Here is a 16,323-nt window from a genome sequence, read left to right as displayed (position 1 = left end):
CAAAACGATTGTGCAGAAAGAAAAAGAAATTTCGACAGCTGCTGCAAAGGCAACGCCTTTCACGGGCTGTTACTTTGGCGATTTGTTGAAACCAGTTAGAAAGAAGGCCTTAAGCGTTAAGATGATTAACGCTTCAAGACTTTAATAGAATTCTGCGATAGTTATCCACTTTTGATAAATGTTTCTGCGCTGCCAACTCATTGTTTTCGTTTTCATTTTCAATTTCATGTTCTGCTTGGCATTTACTTCGCTAACTCGAAAGAACAGCGTGTAGATTAAAATAAGTAGAAAAAAATATATTAAATACAAAAACATGACTAAAAGTTATGTAAATTTAAACAAGCTTTGTCTAACTTTGCCTTGCGGCGAGACCAGACATTTTGAAAGATAAATTGTGTAAACAAAAAAAAAAAAAACAAAAAGCAAAAACAGAATACATTGAAAAGCACTCTCCAGCACTAAGCATGTAAAAAATGCTTCTACACCTTATGATATACAAGATAGGTAGATATATATGTGCGTATATGATTAAAAATAAAAGATATTTTAGAATAATTCTAAAAATAAAGATTTTGCTTAATTTATTTAGTTGGTTATTGTTTGGCTTTCGCCTCATCATTTTTCTTTATTTCTTTTACTCTTTTGTATCAATCAAATTCATCGACATTTAATTAACAAATACACACGCAAACACTTACATGTATGACAATATGTAGCGCATGACCTTGGCGCGACATACCTACCCGTTTGTGAATGTTTGTTATTGTTTTTGCTATATTTATTTTTGTTTTTTGAAAACTTCAAGTTTTGTCAATTAAAACACAAAAATTAATTACCCACCAAGTGCGGTGTGGAATGGTGATGTGGCGTTGCTTTAGTTTGAGTTGACCGGTGGTACCTTCGAAGCGGAGCAGCGAGAAGTACGAGCCCATAAGTGCTGAAAAATATGCATGGCTTGCATTTCAATTATGCGTACCATTTGCTTTTACACACACACACACACACTTATATGGATACGCATACAAAGTAATGGTGCTTTGTACGTGTTAACCTTTTGTGGATTTAGTACTTTCCGCTTCAGACTTATGCTAATGTGCCGCGATTACGAAGAGACGCTTGATTGACGGTGGGTGAGTAATGGCTTTGATGGAGGGTGTTCACAAACTGTTAGAATTACCTTACTGTCGACTTTTGAAGCATTATTTACGTGATAGCAATAATGAAATATTGCTGGCTTAAATATATTTTCATGTCTACATATTTGAAATAAATAATATTTAGTTGTGGGATAGCTCTGGAGTTAGGGGACATGAATTAGTAATTTATTGATAATAAATACAAATACTGCAGTCATTTAAAATTTTTTTAGTTAAAATTTTTTCAATTTGTTATCTATAAAAAATAAGATTTTTTACTTATTTTTTTCTTTTTTTTGGATTCTTTTCTCAAAAAAAATATAAAATAAAGTGTTAAAAATTCCTAATTTGTTTTTGTGGCAATGCTGCACAAAACATTACAAGAACATTTTTTGTTGGTATTTTTTAATACTTATACTCTTTAGAAACTGATTTTGATGTACCATATTTTTGAAAAAGAATTTGAAAAAAATAAAAATATATGGTAACGCTATTAGTGAAAGTGCAGCAACTAACGTTATATTCAATTATATGTAAACATTAAGCAATCTAATGAGGTAAATACAGCATTTGATATTATTAATGTATTACTACGAAAGTAGTCAATCCGTAAGCAACTCATCTAAACAGTTAACAAGAATTTTTTCTTATATTTGCAAAAAAAATTTGCTTTAGATTTGATTAAAATTATTTTTTATAGTTCTTAAAAATAGCACCCATTATATTTAACAACTCTTTTCAAAAAAAACCAAAACGAGAACTAATGAAAACTCTGTTGTCAAGCTTTAGTTTAATTGATTAATTGGTTTAATCAAACACTTAACCCTATTAACAGAAATTTAACTTATTCATCAAAACCAATAAAACTAATTGAGTTTTAAAGGAATTTCAAAAAAAAAAAAATTAAGTCAATAGGTAATCTTATTCAAACATTTTTTAACAGATTTTTTCCATATAAAGAACATTTTAAACTTTTTCGGACACAATTTTTAGTTTCTGTTGTTCCAAAAAAAAAATTAAATATATTCGTAATAAGCTAAAGATATTCAAAATTCGAAATAAACCTTAACCTATATTTGAATCTTTTTAGACTTTACCATTGACACAATTACTCATAATTTAAAAAATGAGTGCCTTATTTAAATAGCAATTCTAGCACAGAGTATGCCGCAAAATAGGTAACTAATTCTTTAATATATAATTATTATGAAGCATTTTTTTGTTAAAATGTTATTTTTTTCCAAAAACTAAAACTCTACAAGAAATATTTGTAAATGCAAAATATTGAGGGCCACTGGAATATTTAATATATCCCCACCGCTAACGCCACCACTGCTTTATCGCCCGCTTTATTCTCAATGCGTCGCCACATTCATCTTCGTGGCAATTTACAATTACTCAACATTTTGTCCAATGACAACAGTCACAAAAAAGAACAAGCAAATAGACAATTTTATGCCGCGACAAATTACCAAGAAGTCGCTCGTACTTATTTCAAAACTTCTCTCTTAACTATTTTTTTGTATTCCATTATGCTGTTTATTTTTATTGCTCTATTTTGTTGTTTTGCGCTTTTTGTTTATTTTTATAATTTTGTGATTTGGTTCATTTGTTAATTTGCTTTGCCACCGTTTGCTTAATTGCAAGCTAACGGATTTTGTTGGGCAAATTTGAAACGACTTGTCGCCTGTCACCTTCGTGTTCACCTGTCGCCAGTCGCTTGTCATTCTTTGACAATTCGCAATCTAAGCACAAATGATGTGTGAAATGGTGTTAGCGATCTAGTAACTGAGCTGCTGCTGTTCTGCATATTAAACAAAATATTCGGCCATATATCTATATAGTATATTCATTCGTTTGCTCATAATCTCGTGATTATTTGTATAATTCTTTGCTTAAATATTGGCCGATGCTAAAAACTTATTTGGCATAAAATGTGGGTGAGTGTTGTTTGTAAAATTTGCAAAAAAGCGCTGGAACGATTTGAGCATATTAAGCAGTGGTTTTGGGTTCATTAAGCAATTTAACGATTACTTAAGACAATTATACATGAGAGAGAATTAAATGTTATGCATATGTGGCAAGCGATAATTGACGTTTTCAAAGCAAAATGGAAACTGAAAATAAGTTGTGTGAATTTCTGCATGCAATATCATTGTTTGCAAAGATTAAGAACTATTAAAAAGGCATATCGAAACTTGAAATATAAAATGAATCGAAAGAAATAAAATACATTTTTTACAGCGATATTTTGATTTCGTTTCAGTAAAATATCGCCAATTTTAATGGGACCGAATCGTTTAAAAAGTTGGACTTTTTTGAAAAGCACTTTGAAGACGCGAGGTCGATCATTAATAAAATTTTAACAGCGATATTTACTATGAATGGGTTTTTATTTTAAAACTTCAATGCCATGTTAACGATTAATTTCACTCACTTTTTTCGAACTTATAAATCGATTGAACAAACTAATCGAAATTAATTAGAAAATTAATCAAAAAAATATTTTATTAAAAGAAAAATAATTGAAGTCATCCGCTAAAACTTTGTTTCTGTAAAATTTTCGATTAATCAATCGATTTTAAAAAGTTGATGATTAGAAGTATTTGAAAAGAAAAACCAATAATGTCTACAATCTACTTATTATTAATTTAGTTTTTATATACAAATTATTAAAACTTGAGTTATCGATTTATTTATAATCGATATTTTTCATTAAATTTTTTTCTGTAGTTATCGAAATAAAATAATATCGATGCAAAAATCATATTTTATATTAAGAACCTCTTTTATCATATAAATCTTCTGTTACGAATTATTTTTTAAATTTTAATTTGCCTTACAATACAATAAATTAAGTAAGTTCATTTATTGTTTACTAAGAAAGCTTTTTTCGATTGTGTTATATAAAAATTATGAAAAAGAAGAAAAAAGCGTTAATTCTTTACAGCTGCCTTTCTTATAACATAAAAGGGTATAAAAATGTCTATATTTTGAACTTGATCGGGCAGCTTGTATGGCAACTACCACATAATAATCAATTTGAACAATTTTTTGGATAACTATCCATGCCAAATTTCGTGAAGATATTTCGTCAAATAAAAAAAATTCCCAGAGAAGCACTTGATTCCGATCGTTCAGTTTGTACGGCAACTATACGCCATAGTGTTCCGATATCGGAGATTTCGACAAATGAGCAGCTTCTTGGGGTTAAAAGGACGCGTGTCAGATCGATATCTCAAAAACTTAATACCTCGTTCAGGGTATAAGAAATGAATAAAAAGAGTAAAGATAATAATAAAAATCTGAAAAACGATCTAAATAAGCATGAATCCAAAAATTAACGCTGATATTCATTTTTCGTATTAAATATCTAAATTACTTTAACGAATTTTTTTATTATTAAACTTTTTATGCACTCATGTTAGATAAATAACGCTTAAAATAAATAAATAAATAATATTTATGTCTCTAGCACAAAATTTGTTAAGGCTATCGCGACTCAAATGCATTATACATAAATAAATAAAATTCTTGCAGACACCGAAGTAGTTTATATTGTTTGTTTTCTAGTGTTGAGGAATGTCGCTAAGTTCAATATGCTGCTTAAAGCAAATATTTTTAATACAGTGCTGATATATTGTCGTTGCCTCTGTTTATTTATGGCGAGTATATGAAGAAACTTTAAAAAGTTGAGATGAAGTACTTAAACCTTTTCGGAGTTGGCAGTCACAAAGCGCCGAAGTGCTCGAAAACGCCGGTAAATCATTTTCAAGTACTTAGAGACTGCCAAGTGTGTCTTTGGCTAATTTGAATGGCGTTAAGTGTATCGTACAGTCAAACACACATTCCCAAACTCCACGATGACGCTCGCTGGCGCTGACCCGCAAAAGATATGTTTGCTTGGTTGGTTGTGTATAAAGTGTGCGAACAGCGAATGCGTTGGTCGTCAACTGGGTCAATGTCAGGCCGAAAATTATTTACAAAATTATTTATAATTTGTAGCAGAAATACATAAAAAAGCACAAGAGAAAAGCGAAGAAAAAATCAACAAAAACAATAAAACATTTTAAAACTCAATAAAAATAACGAAAATGTAAAACAAATACATTACACATACAATTTTGTAGGTAGGTATATGAGTGTGTGTGTGTGTGTGTACTGTATCAGAAGCGCAGAATAAGCATTAGCACGAAACTTTTTATTTAATGAATACATCACGTGTATAGCGAACCATTATATATTATATAAGCATATATTATATATGCATATGTTTATGTCTAAATACATATATACATGTAAGGTGTCGCGACACCGATTTTTATTGTTTTCGTTATCTTCACGCGCTTTGTTTGTGCGTTGACCTTTATCTATTCCAAAGTGTCTGATAAATTTTACGCCAACAACAACGGCTGCGGCCTCTGTGCCGAGCACGCATTGTAAGCGCAACCCACAAATGTGAGACAAATGTGTTTATGATCGCGTTTGGGTGTGTATGTGTGTGTATGAAGTTTGCTGCTTCTACTCTTGCACTGCCTTTCTGCGCAACATTTGACCTTTTGCTTTATTTTCACGGTGGCATTTATGTCGCGCTTGAATGCGTTAATTTCGAAATTGCTGCTCTCATGTGAAAAAAGCGCGTAAATTCGTGGCAAATAAGTGAATTACAGATTAAAGTAGAGATAAAAGTAAATAAAACACACATATGTACATGTGTATGTCTGCGCGGCTAAAGATTAATTTGTCCATTGTGTTTCTGTAATCGTTTTGAACACCTACTGTGACCTTCGCCGGCATGTTATTCAGGTGATTAAGTGCGTGCACGCGATTTTGAAATAAATATGACAACTTTTTTGAAATGATAAATGATTTTACAAAATTCAACACAATATTTTATGTTTTTTGTGATTTTTTTTTTATTTTTGCATTGTTATTTTCAAATATTTCTTTTATTTATTTATTCTTTCAATTTGAATGTGTTTGGTGAATGTGATTTTTCGTTAATTTGTTAACATGCGTGTTATCAAATGTTATTGTTGCTTTGCTATTTGAAAGTGTTGACTTGCAACATGGGCTTAAAAGGCTTAACAAATTACCCAAAAGTTAATATTTTAAACCGAAATGGTTGTCCTCAGATAGTAACTTTTCGTTTCTCAGGCCTTTCATTTCTTTGTAGTAATAATTATGTTAATTATTTTAATTTATTTAACTATTTTTTTGTTTCTTTACAGCTACCGCCACGGTTGATACGAGTGGCCTTTGTAGCATGCCTTCTTTTAGTGCTGCTCTCACAGACAGCCGACAGTGCGCAAAGTAAGTAATATAATATTTGGCAACCCATTTTGAAGCTAAGGTTTTATTGGTGTTGTTATTTTACCGCTAATTATGGGCATAATTGAGATAGAAGATATAAATATAATAGTAATAAAAACAAGTAAGGAAGGGCTAAGTTCAGGTGTAACCGAACATTTTATACTCTTGCAACTTGTACGGATCAAAGCAGTGAAAATATCTTCAGGTGTTAGGAAAACTCTAAATTAAAAAGTGTTGCGAAAAAATTCAACATTAAATGCTCGATGAAATTATTAATGGATTACAATCAAATTTGGTATTTTATTAAGTTATATTATAGATCATATACTCACTTTGTTTATTTACTATATTTTACTTCGCGTCAGCCAAAAGTGTATTAAAATCATCTTCAACTGAGATATATGGGATATAAACTCAACTGAAGAAACTAAATTTAATATAATGAGTTGATGTGAAAACATCAAGCTGAGGAGCGCAATTTCTTATATTAGGGATACAAGGTTTGAACAATTTTTAAGAAAATTTCTTCATTTAATTTTATTAAAGTATTACACATTTTGTCAGGATGAAAGTCGGAAATAATTATACAGGCAATTGAGTTAATTTTGACATTTCGAAGGTTTACTTGAGATCATATTTTTAACCAATTTTATAAATATATAACACATTGAACGATATGTTCGGCTTACGGTTTGTTAGAATAACGAAAATCAATATATGTAGTAATTGTGAGTTGGGGCGATTCGTGGACTAAATTAACATATTTTCGGCATTAAATTATAGTATAACCAACATAATACGTTGAACTATGGTATATTCAATATTAATCAATAAGTTTTGCTAAGATATCTTACATATTGACTGATATATATGGCATAAGGCCAACCGGAAGTTTGAAGATCTTATGTTAGGTATATGAGAGATAGGGATAGTATTGACCCCATTTTATCTACTTTTGGCAATACAACATACTATTAGCAAAATGAAATGCACCCTGAGTTTCATTAAAGTATCTCACATATCGTCAACAACATACATACATATGGAGTAAAATCAACCGGATGTGGCAGGGCAAGTTTTCACCAGATTTTACTTATTTTAAGCACATATATCAGACAACGTATATCATATATACGTTCTTTGCAAATATACACTGTTATTAGAAAAATACGTTCGCTCATTTTTATTGATATTGGCTGATATATGCGGTATAAAGTCACCCGGAAATTCGAAAATCTTCATATTAGGTATATGGGGGCCGAGGGCAATATTGACCCGATTCAACCTATCTTTGACGCTCAGACATACTATCTTTAAGAAAGAATTCTCTCCGTATTTTAAATATATATTTCACACATTGATCAATGTTTTCGGACAATTTTTGGTCATAAGATGGCACACTTTAGAGGGACTATTCGTGCAAAGTTTTATCTTGATATATGAATTGGTGCTTTATTTGTATATTGGAATGTGAAAGAATCAGTAGGAATTTAAAATTTTGTTATATGGGAAGTAGGTGTGGTTGTTATTCGATTTACTCGGATTTACGCACCTTAACATGGAAATATTGTAAGAATCCTATGTAATAAATTTGGTTAAAATCGGTCGAGCAGGTCCCGAGATATTTGATTTCATCTAAAAGTGGGCGATGTCAAGCTCTAATGTTGTGCTAAGAGAGCAGAGCTCAAACTTAGCGAGTAGAAAATTGGTGAATAGAAAATGGATATACTTAGATACTACTTAACAGATGTTAGTTTCACTTCTAACTGTGTTTGGCTTTACGACTATAAATATAGGCAAAAACATGTGACTCACGGCGTCGAGAATTAAACCGCGTTGCTCAAAATTATCGACAACTGCATAAAGCAAAACTACAACCACGCAAACCAGATTTTCCCTTGAAAGTTCAAAGACATCATCTTCAACTATAATTAAGAACCAATAGAGAGTGGAATCGTACATTTAATACAAATAGCAAAATAGTAAAAACGTTTAAATTGCAAACGCTTCGTGCAGCAAGCGACCGAGATTCACTGAAAACTGCTGTTTCGGAAACCGAAGGCAATTAAATATTTGACTCCACAATACGATTTATGCGATGGATCACTCATACATACATACATATACACATACATACAGACAAAAGTAAAATCTAATACTGCTGCAGCTGCACTTTGTTTTGCTGGAGCTTTAATCAAAGCGTTTTGAGATGTTGCTGACTGTTGTTGTAGTTTTTTTGTTTAGTAAAATAAACAAACTAACGAAATCGTGCCTGAGATTTAATATTCATTAAATGCGGTGAGTAACCGAAAGGCATTTAGTCGATGCTGAAGTTAGAAGTTTAATTCAGTGGCTCTTTAACGGTTGCATGAATACGAGTATATATAAATATATATCTGCTAGCAGCTGCAAAATATTTCTCATGCTATTTCTTCTATATCATCTGGGAGCATTCGCAATCGGTTTGCCACAAAAAAACGTGACGCTCATAATTTGCATTTGTTTTAATTTAAATATACAATTTATGATTGGCGAGATTACAGCGTTAATCGGAGGATTTGGAGAACCGCAAATGCAATTTATGATCTAAAATACATACATATAAATAACTATTATTTGCTTGAAACTATTTTGCTGCCAGATTTTGTCACTATGCCAAATGATCTGGGCTGATCCGATTACCCATATACGTACACGTATATGTATGTACATATGTATGTGTTGGCAATTGATTGCCTTTGAATTGCGTAAATTACAATTTCGTCAGCGCACACACTCTAATGTGGTGTTCAGTGTCAGTAAATGACAATCTCAAGTTGATTAATGAGTTGGAGGCGTTCCACGCTTGTGCGCTTACTCAAACCACACACGCAAATTTTTCAAACGATTTACGAGTTTGTACATTGGTAATTCTAAAAAAAAAATTTAAAAATACTTTGATCTCTATTTTGATTGAGCGTTTTATGACAAATGGTAGTAAATTGGAGTTTGGCTTTGGCTTCTGTTAATAAGCTCTGAAAGTAAGACAAGACAAGAGCTTAGCTTGAGTCAATAAGTCAATGGAATTGGAAGCTGCCTTTGCAGTAGCTTCACACGCTTTTATGGCATAGTTCAGAATAAATGACGAGGTTTAGGTAGATAACCCACCTCTTTAGGGATAAAGTAGAAATCGTGGTGTCACATGCATAGGGTGAGTTAATACTTGTAGTACAGAGACCTTGCGATTGAGACAACAGATCTCTTAATTCGCCACTGCAAAGCGAAGAAGAAAAGAAAAATGAGCAACGTCTTCGGATCCATTTACAAAAGAACAGAACACATTACCAATGTTGCCTCAAGCACCCGTCAGAAAGTTTTTAATTCGCTGGGGTTAGTTGAGGTAATGTAATGAGTTCGCTAATCGAAGACAAGAGCTTGGAAATTAATTATATATTTAAATTACGAAAAAGATAAACTCTGTAGGCTTTTGTTCCCATTGTCCTTGAAATCTGAGTTTCGAAATTATAGAAAACGGCCTACAAAATATCAAACCATATGGTCAGCCTTCTTCCACCAAAACAAATGTTCATGAAATTCTACTGAAAAAATTTCACATGAAATCCTCGTGCTGATTTGTAGAATAAAGAGGACCACCAAAAGAGCAACTTAACTCATTAATCAGTTTTGAAACCTAATTTGATAATAAGAGGATATCATACATGTGACGCTTACCTCTGAAGCATTGAAAGAACACATTCGGAACAAAAATTGCCTAATCAATTTCCAATAATTTTGTTTTACATCTTCTATTTCACAGCTAAGACCCGCCGACGTCTACGTCGCCCATCATCCACATCCGTTTCTTCCGCCGCATCTGATTCACGCAGCAGTGTTGTTACAAAACGAGCTACACAATCACCCGTCGAAGAGATCGAAAAACGTACTGATCAACATACCTCCTCATCCGTCTCGTCGTCCACCACGACTACTTTTTCACGCGCACGCGGTCGCTCGAAATCGAAAACACGCGGTTCGCTTGCCGCTGCCGCTGCTGGTACCGCCTTGGTGGCGAGCGGTTCCACCTTGAAGGGTAAAAAGACCAAAGCCGATGATGGTGGCATGAAGATCGTTTGCTACTACACGAATTGGTCGCAGTATCGCGTGAAGATCGGCAAGTTTGTGCCCGAAGATATACCAGCAGATTTGTGTACACACATTATTTTCGCTTTTGGTTGGTTGAAGAAGGGTAAACTGAGCTCGTACGAGTCAAATGATGAGACAAAGGATTCTGTGCCCGGTCTCTATGATCGTATGATGACACTGAAGAAAGTTAATCCAAAATTGAAGGTAAGTTGTGAACTTTAATCAACTTTGATAAGAGGCAGGTTATTAATCATTTGAAAAACTTTAGATCTTGCTTGCTCTGGGCGGTTGGTCGTTCGGTACACAAAAGTTTAAGGAGATGTCCGCTACACGTTACACACGTCAGACCTTCATCTACTCAGCTATACCCTTCTTGCGTAAACGTGGTTTCGATGGTTTTGATATGGATTGGGAGTACCCGAAGGGTTCCGATGATAAGAAAAACTTTGTGTTGTTGTTGAAGGAATTGCGCGAAGCCTTCGAAGCCGAGGCGCAAGAATTGAAGAAACAACGTTTACTGCTCTCTGCAGCCGTACCAGTCGGTCCCGATAATGTACGCGGTGGCTATGATGTGCCAGCGGTAGCTAGCTACCTGGACTTTATAAATTTGATGGCTTACGATTTCCACGGCAAATGGGAGCGCGAAACTGGACACAATGCGCCATTATATGCGCCTTCGACTGATTCGGAATGGCGTAAACAATTGTCGGTGGACAATGCCGCTACCATGTGGGTCAAGATGGGTGCGCCGAAGGAGAAGCTTGTGATCGGTGAGTCGAATGAACTCTTTTGCCACTTGGCACAATTATAAAAACTCTCTTCTTCCCCTACAACAGGTATGCCAACATATGGACGCTCATTTACTTTGGCAAATACTGAAAAACATGGCCCGAATGCGCCGGCAACCGGTGGTGGTCGCGAAGGTGTGTACACCAAGGAGAGTGGTTTTCTGGCCTATTATGAAATCTGTGAGATGCTTTTGAATGGCGCCGTCTACGTTTGGGACGAAGAGATGAAAGTGCCCTACATGGTGGATGGTGATCAGGTATGTTCTATTGTGGTACAAGAAATGGGGATTTTATGCGAATATAATATCTTACTGTAATAGTGGGTCGGTTTTGATGACGAGCGCGCTATTCGTAACAAAATGCATTGGATCAAATCGAATGGTTTCGGTGGCGCTATGGTTTGGACCATTGATATGGATGATTTCAAGGGCGAGGTGTGTGGAGGAAATGTCAAATATCCACTGATCGGCGCTATGCGTGAGGAATTGCTGGGTATATCTCGCGGCAAAGAGGCGAAGGATGTTAACTGGACCGCGGTAGCGGCCACTTTCGAGGACTTAGAAGAAGAAGAAGTAACTACATTCTGAAATAAATTAATTGAACAAAATATAAATTTATTATTTTTAGGAGGAGAAACCCGCGCCGATTAAGATTGCTGTAGAAGAATTGCTTAGCAAAGTGCGCAAACCGTCGAAGAAACATCGCATCAAGTCGGGTCTGGTTGCTAAAGAGCAAAACAGTGAGTTTAAAAGAAAATATACATTTCAAACTTATATGTCTAACTACCGCTCTTTCAATATAGCACGTCCCGCGCAAGTTTTCTGCTACCTGACAAGTTGGTCTGCCAAACGCCCTGGTGCTGGCAAGTTCCTGCCTTCAAATGTAGATCCGAAACTCTGCACACACGTCGTTTACGCTTTTGCCACACTCAAAGACCACAAGCTTAGTGAAGCAACCGACGATGATCCCGAAAACTACGAACAGGTTATTGCTTTGCGCGAGGAGAACCCCGACATACAAATTCTTTTGGCCATCGGTGGTTGGGCGTTCGGTTCGAAACCATTCAAAGAGCTCACCTCCAATGTTTTCCGTATGAACCAGTTCGTTTATGAGGCTATCGATTTTCTACGTGACTACAAATTCAATGGACTCGATGTAGACTGGGAATATCCACGTGGTGCCGAAGATCGTGCCGCCTACGTAAATCTGCTACGTGAATTACGTGTCGCATTCGAGGGTGAGGCCAAATCTTCGGGACAACCGCGTTTGCTTCTGACAGCTGCAGTGCCAGCTTCATTCGAAGCCATCGCAGCCGGTTATGATGTGCCTGAGATTTCGAAATATCTGGATTTCATCAATGTAATGACTTATGACTTCCACGGCCAATGGGAACGCACAGTTGGACACAATTCACCACTCTTCCCCTTAGAAGCGACAACAGGTTATCAAAAGAAATTGACTGTGGACTACAGCGCACGCGAATGGGTGAAACAAGGTGCGCCCAAAGAGAAGCTGCTCATTGGTATGCCCACATATGGACGTTCATTTGAGCTTGTCAACGAGACACAATTCGATATTGGTGCGCCGGCATCCGGTGGCGGCAAAGCAGGCAAATTTACAAACGAAGCCGGTTTCTTGAGCTACTACGAGGTGTGTTCGTTCTTGGCAGCGGACAATACAACGCTGGTATGGGACTCCGAACAGCAAGTGCCATTCGCATATCGTGGCAACCAATGGGTTGGCTTCGACGATGAACGCTCGCTAAAGACCAAGGCAAGTGTGTGGTGTTGAATATATGAGATTTTTTATATTTATATCTAAACTTGATGTGATTGCAGATGGAATGGTTGAAGGAACAAGGTTTCGGTGGCATAATGGTTTGGTCCATCGATATGGATGATTTCTCGGGACGTTGCGGTGCAGGCAAGTATCCGCTTTTGACCGCGCTCAGCGACGAATTGAAAGACTACAAAGTCGAATTGGAATACGAAGGTCCATATGAGTCGCACGGACCACGTGGCGCCTACACGACAAAAGATCGTAAGTACAAGCAGCTTGTCACTATAAGCACAAGTATTTGAAATATAATTTCCGTTATTATAGCACACGATGTGACCTGCGAAGAGGAGGATGGCCACATAAGCTATCACAAAGATTGGAACGATTGCACTCACTACTACATGTGCGAAGGTGAACGCAAACATCATATGCCATGTCCTGCCAACTTAGTTTTCAACCCACAAGAGAATGTATGCGATTGGCCCGAGAATGTGGAGGGTTGCCACCAGCCGACAGAAGCGCCTGCCTAAATAACTAAAATCGCTTTGCCGTCTGTAAACATACATACATATTCGTTTATTGTGTACTAACTTAGAAAAAGATGTATAAATTTCGAAAATAATGTGAGAAAAAGTGAAGAGAAATCGAAGCATACATACTTATGAATTTACGAAACACTTGTTAATTCTTTTTGTTCTTTTGCTCATACTTATACATACTTATTTTTGCTATTTAGTATGTAGTTGTTAATTATAAATTTTTACGAATGCTTCAAGTGAAACTACCCTTTCTATGAATCAAAAACCAATTTTCATAAACTCACTTTTGAATTAATACAAAAATTTCCGAACGTAAGAGGAATAATTAAAAAAAATTCTGTATACAAATGCACATCGAGGCAAATTGCTAACAAATTGAAATTGTTAACGAATTTGCATAGTTTCTTTTAATTTTTTATGACTATATTTTATAATTAAAAAGAAATTGCTGCTTTCGAACGTGTTTAAAGTTTAAGTACCCCCTGCTTTTTAGTGTGTAGTGCATATAAAATAATTATTTTTTAAATATCATAACTGCCAATGCAAGCTGCCGTTTATATAACTCTCTCCCTCTCTCTATTTTTTATTAGTCTCATCTTACACACTCGTAAATTTATGTTACTTCACTTTTTTATAATTTAATTTTTGTTATTTTCTCTTCTCCTCATAAATTTATAGAACACATCCTGTTTGTATATACAAAACTGTGATAAACATTAAGACGATGTACTAAATTTCAGCTTTATTTTGCTGTGCTAATTCGTTAATATGTACTCGTATTTACTTTTCACTTTTTCTACCCTCCACTTACTTCTTTTGCTGCAATTTTTTTGTATCTTGCTGTCTTGCTTACACGTTCGAAGAATTATTATGTTTTTCGAAATCGGTGAAATTTTCGAAATTTGTAATGTAATTTATAAAAATGTAATAATAACTTTGTATTATAGTGTTATGTTTAGTAAATATGATAAATAAAACAAAAATGGAAATAAAAATATAAATAAACTGTTTATCTCAAATACTACGACTATTACTATCAATATTCTTACCTTCTCAAAAAAAAAAAAAAAACAACTCCGAAAAAATTTTGTGGCTATGGCAGGCTAAATAAAAATATGTAAGACTTCCTTCAAACTTAAAAGTGCAGACAGATTTAGTCTACTGCAAGCATTGCTCTCGACCGAATAAAATTTGTCGATAAAATTGACCCTCGAAGTGTGTTAATTAGAACTGCTTCTTACCACTAATCAGAATGGTTGGATAAGTTCGATTGAGCTCCCTGTTCCAACCAACATAAAAAACTATTTCTAAAGTAGTCACTCCTTGGCAGGCACTGGCAAACTTTCGAACTTAGTTCAGGCATAAAAAGTTAAAAAATCCATTAACCGTTTGGAGTTGACTTAAAACTTTTAAATTCGTCCACTAGTCAGAAGAAGCGCCCACTACTTATCGGAATAGGAACTCGCCAAGACAGCTAAAAGATGTATTATGGCTATATAAGTTTCTATGCGCGATTTTTTTATTTGTATATATTGCGAATGTACATATATTTAAGGATATTCTCCGAAAATTTGAAGTTAAATCCGGATTGAGCACATTTGTAAACATTTTTTGATTTTATGTCGTCGGCTTCCAAAACTTTAAACGCGTTTTCTGAAAACACTGATTACAGAGTCGGCGAAAAGATTGTCTACGAAACCAGAGAATATTCATATTTATGATTTCAAAATGTCTCGAACGGTCAACTTGATCCGTAGTACAATTAAAAGTAGCGTCTCACCCAATAACAAAAACTCATGAAAAACAAAGAAGAGCAGGGAACATTTTTGACAACTTTTGAGGTCACCGGTAACGGATAGGACATTTCTTAAGTACCTATGTTAGAAACATAGATATATAAATCCTCTAAAAAGGAGTCTAAGGAAATACTCCAAACTTTCCTTCTTCCACTGACCTTTTACGCGTGAGAACTTCTCGAGACACCTCGCAAATATTATAATAATTGCGGAACAATTGAATGATGTTTGGAACTGTATTAAGCGGATCATCGGAGCATACCTCGAAACACCCCCGAGACAATGTAAGAAGTCATCGTTGACAAAACCTAATTATTTATTTCCGACAGAACCAATGAAAATCGGTAGCGGATCAAAGTCATTGCTATGGGCTGTCAATCGGACCTTTGGTAAAAATATTCCCGTTACCAACGTATGACTAGGTATCGCACTATTGCCGCCCAGATATTAGTAAAAATTAGTACTGCAAGGATATTGTTATCTATGTAAACTTCCTTTCTAGTATTTAAGCCGTTGCATGCGATTCTTTCATACAGAGACTTTCAAAACAGGCATTTTCTTTACAATCGACGTAATGATATGGTTATTGATACCACTAAAATGCCATCAGAAATCCTATTGGAGCTAGAACTACTGTGACTTCAGCAAATACCCTTTCAGAGGAGTTAAAATAACTATAAACCTTGGTTAAAGCTATGCCCAACGCACAATACCTTTTGAATACTCACCCTCGAGTTGAATTAGGTTTACTACGAAATATTTATTATTACAGGAAAGTGTAGATATTGAAACGGTAGCGGAAAGAAAGCTATTCAACCACTGCGGGCTTCATTTATCTTAACTGCATGAG

The 16,323-nt window shown here is 34.8% G+C and overlaps 1 protein-coding gene across 8 annotated transcripts in view; it reads left to right on the top strand.

Moving 5' to 3' along the window:
* Cht7 (chitinase 7) overlaps window positions 1–13,815 on the top strand; it is a 47,114-nt gene extending 33,299 nt beyond the window's left edge. For 7 of the 8 annotated variants that reach the window (XM_070110912.1, XM_070110908.1, XM_070110911.1 and 4 more), the window contains 9 exons: window positions 6,368–6,449; window positions 10,246–10,775; window positions 10,840–11,341; window positions 11,408–11,616; window positions 11,680–11,931; window positions 11,987–12,098; window positions 12,162–13,132; window positions 13,198–13,399; window positions 13,463–13,815. In XM_070110912.1, coding sequence (XP_069967013.1) covers window positions 6,368–6,449; window positions 10,246–10,775; window positions 10,840–11,341; window positions 11,408–11,616; window positions 11,680–11,931; window positions 11,987–12,098; window positions 12,162–13,132; window positions 13,198–13,399; window positions 13,463–13,668 — 3,066 coding nt within the window. In that variant the 3' untranslated portion in view covers window positions 13,669–13,815. Of the gene's footprint in view, window positions 1–3,055; window positions 3,077–6,367; window positions 6,450–10,245; window positions 10,776–10,839; window positions 11,342–11,407; window positions 11,617–11,679; window positions 11,932–11,986; window positions 12,099–12,161; window positions 13,133–13,197; window positions 13,400–13,462 lie in introns of those variants that run through there. The other variant, XM_036364345.2, reaches the window with a different exon arrangement.
* Window positions 13,816–16,323: the final 2,508 nt, after the last annotated feature.

This window comes from Bactrocera oleae, chromosome 6 (genome assembly GCF_042242935.1).
Source record: "Bactrocera oleae isolate idBacOlea1 chromosome 6, idBacOlea1, whole genome shotgun sequence".
Classification (NCBI taxonomy): domain Eukaryota; kingdom Metazoa; phylum Arthropoda; class Insecta; order Diptera; family Tephritidae; genus Bactrocera; species Bactrocera oleae.
This window is presented reverse-complemented; position numbering and strand designations above follow the sequence as displayed.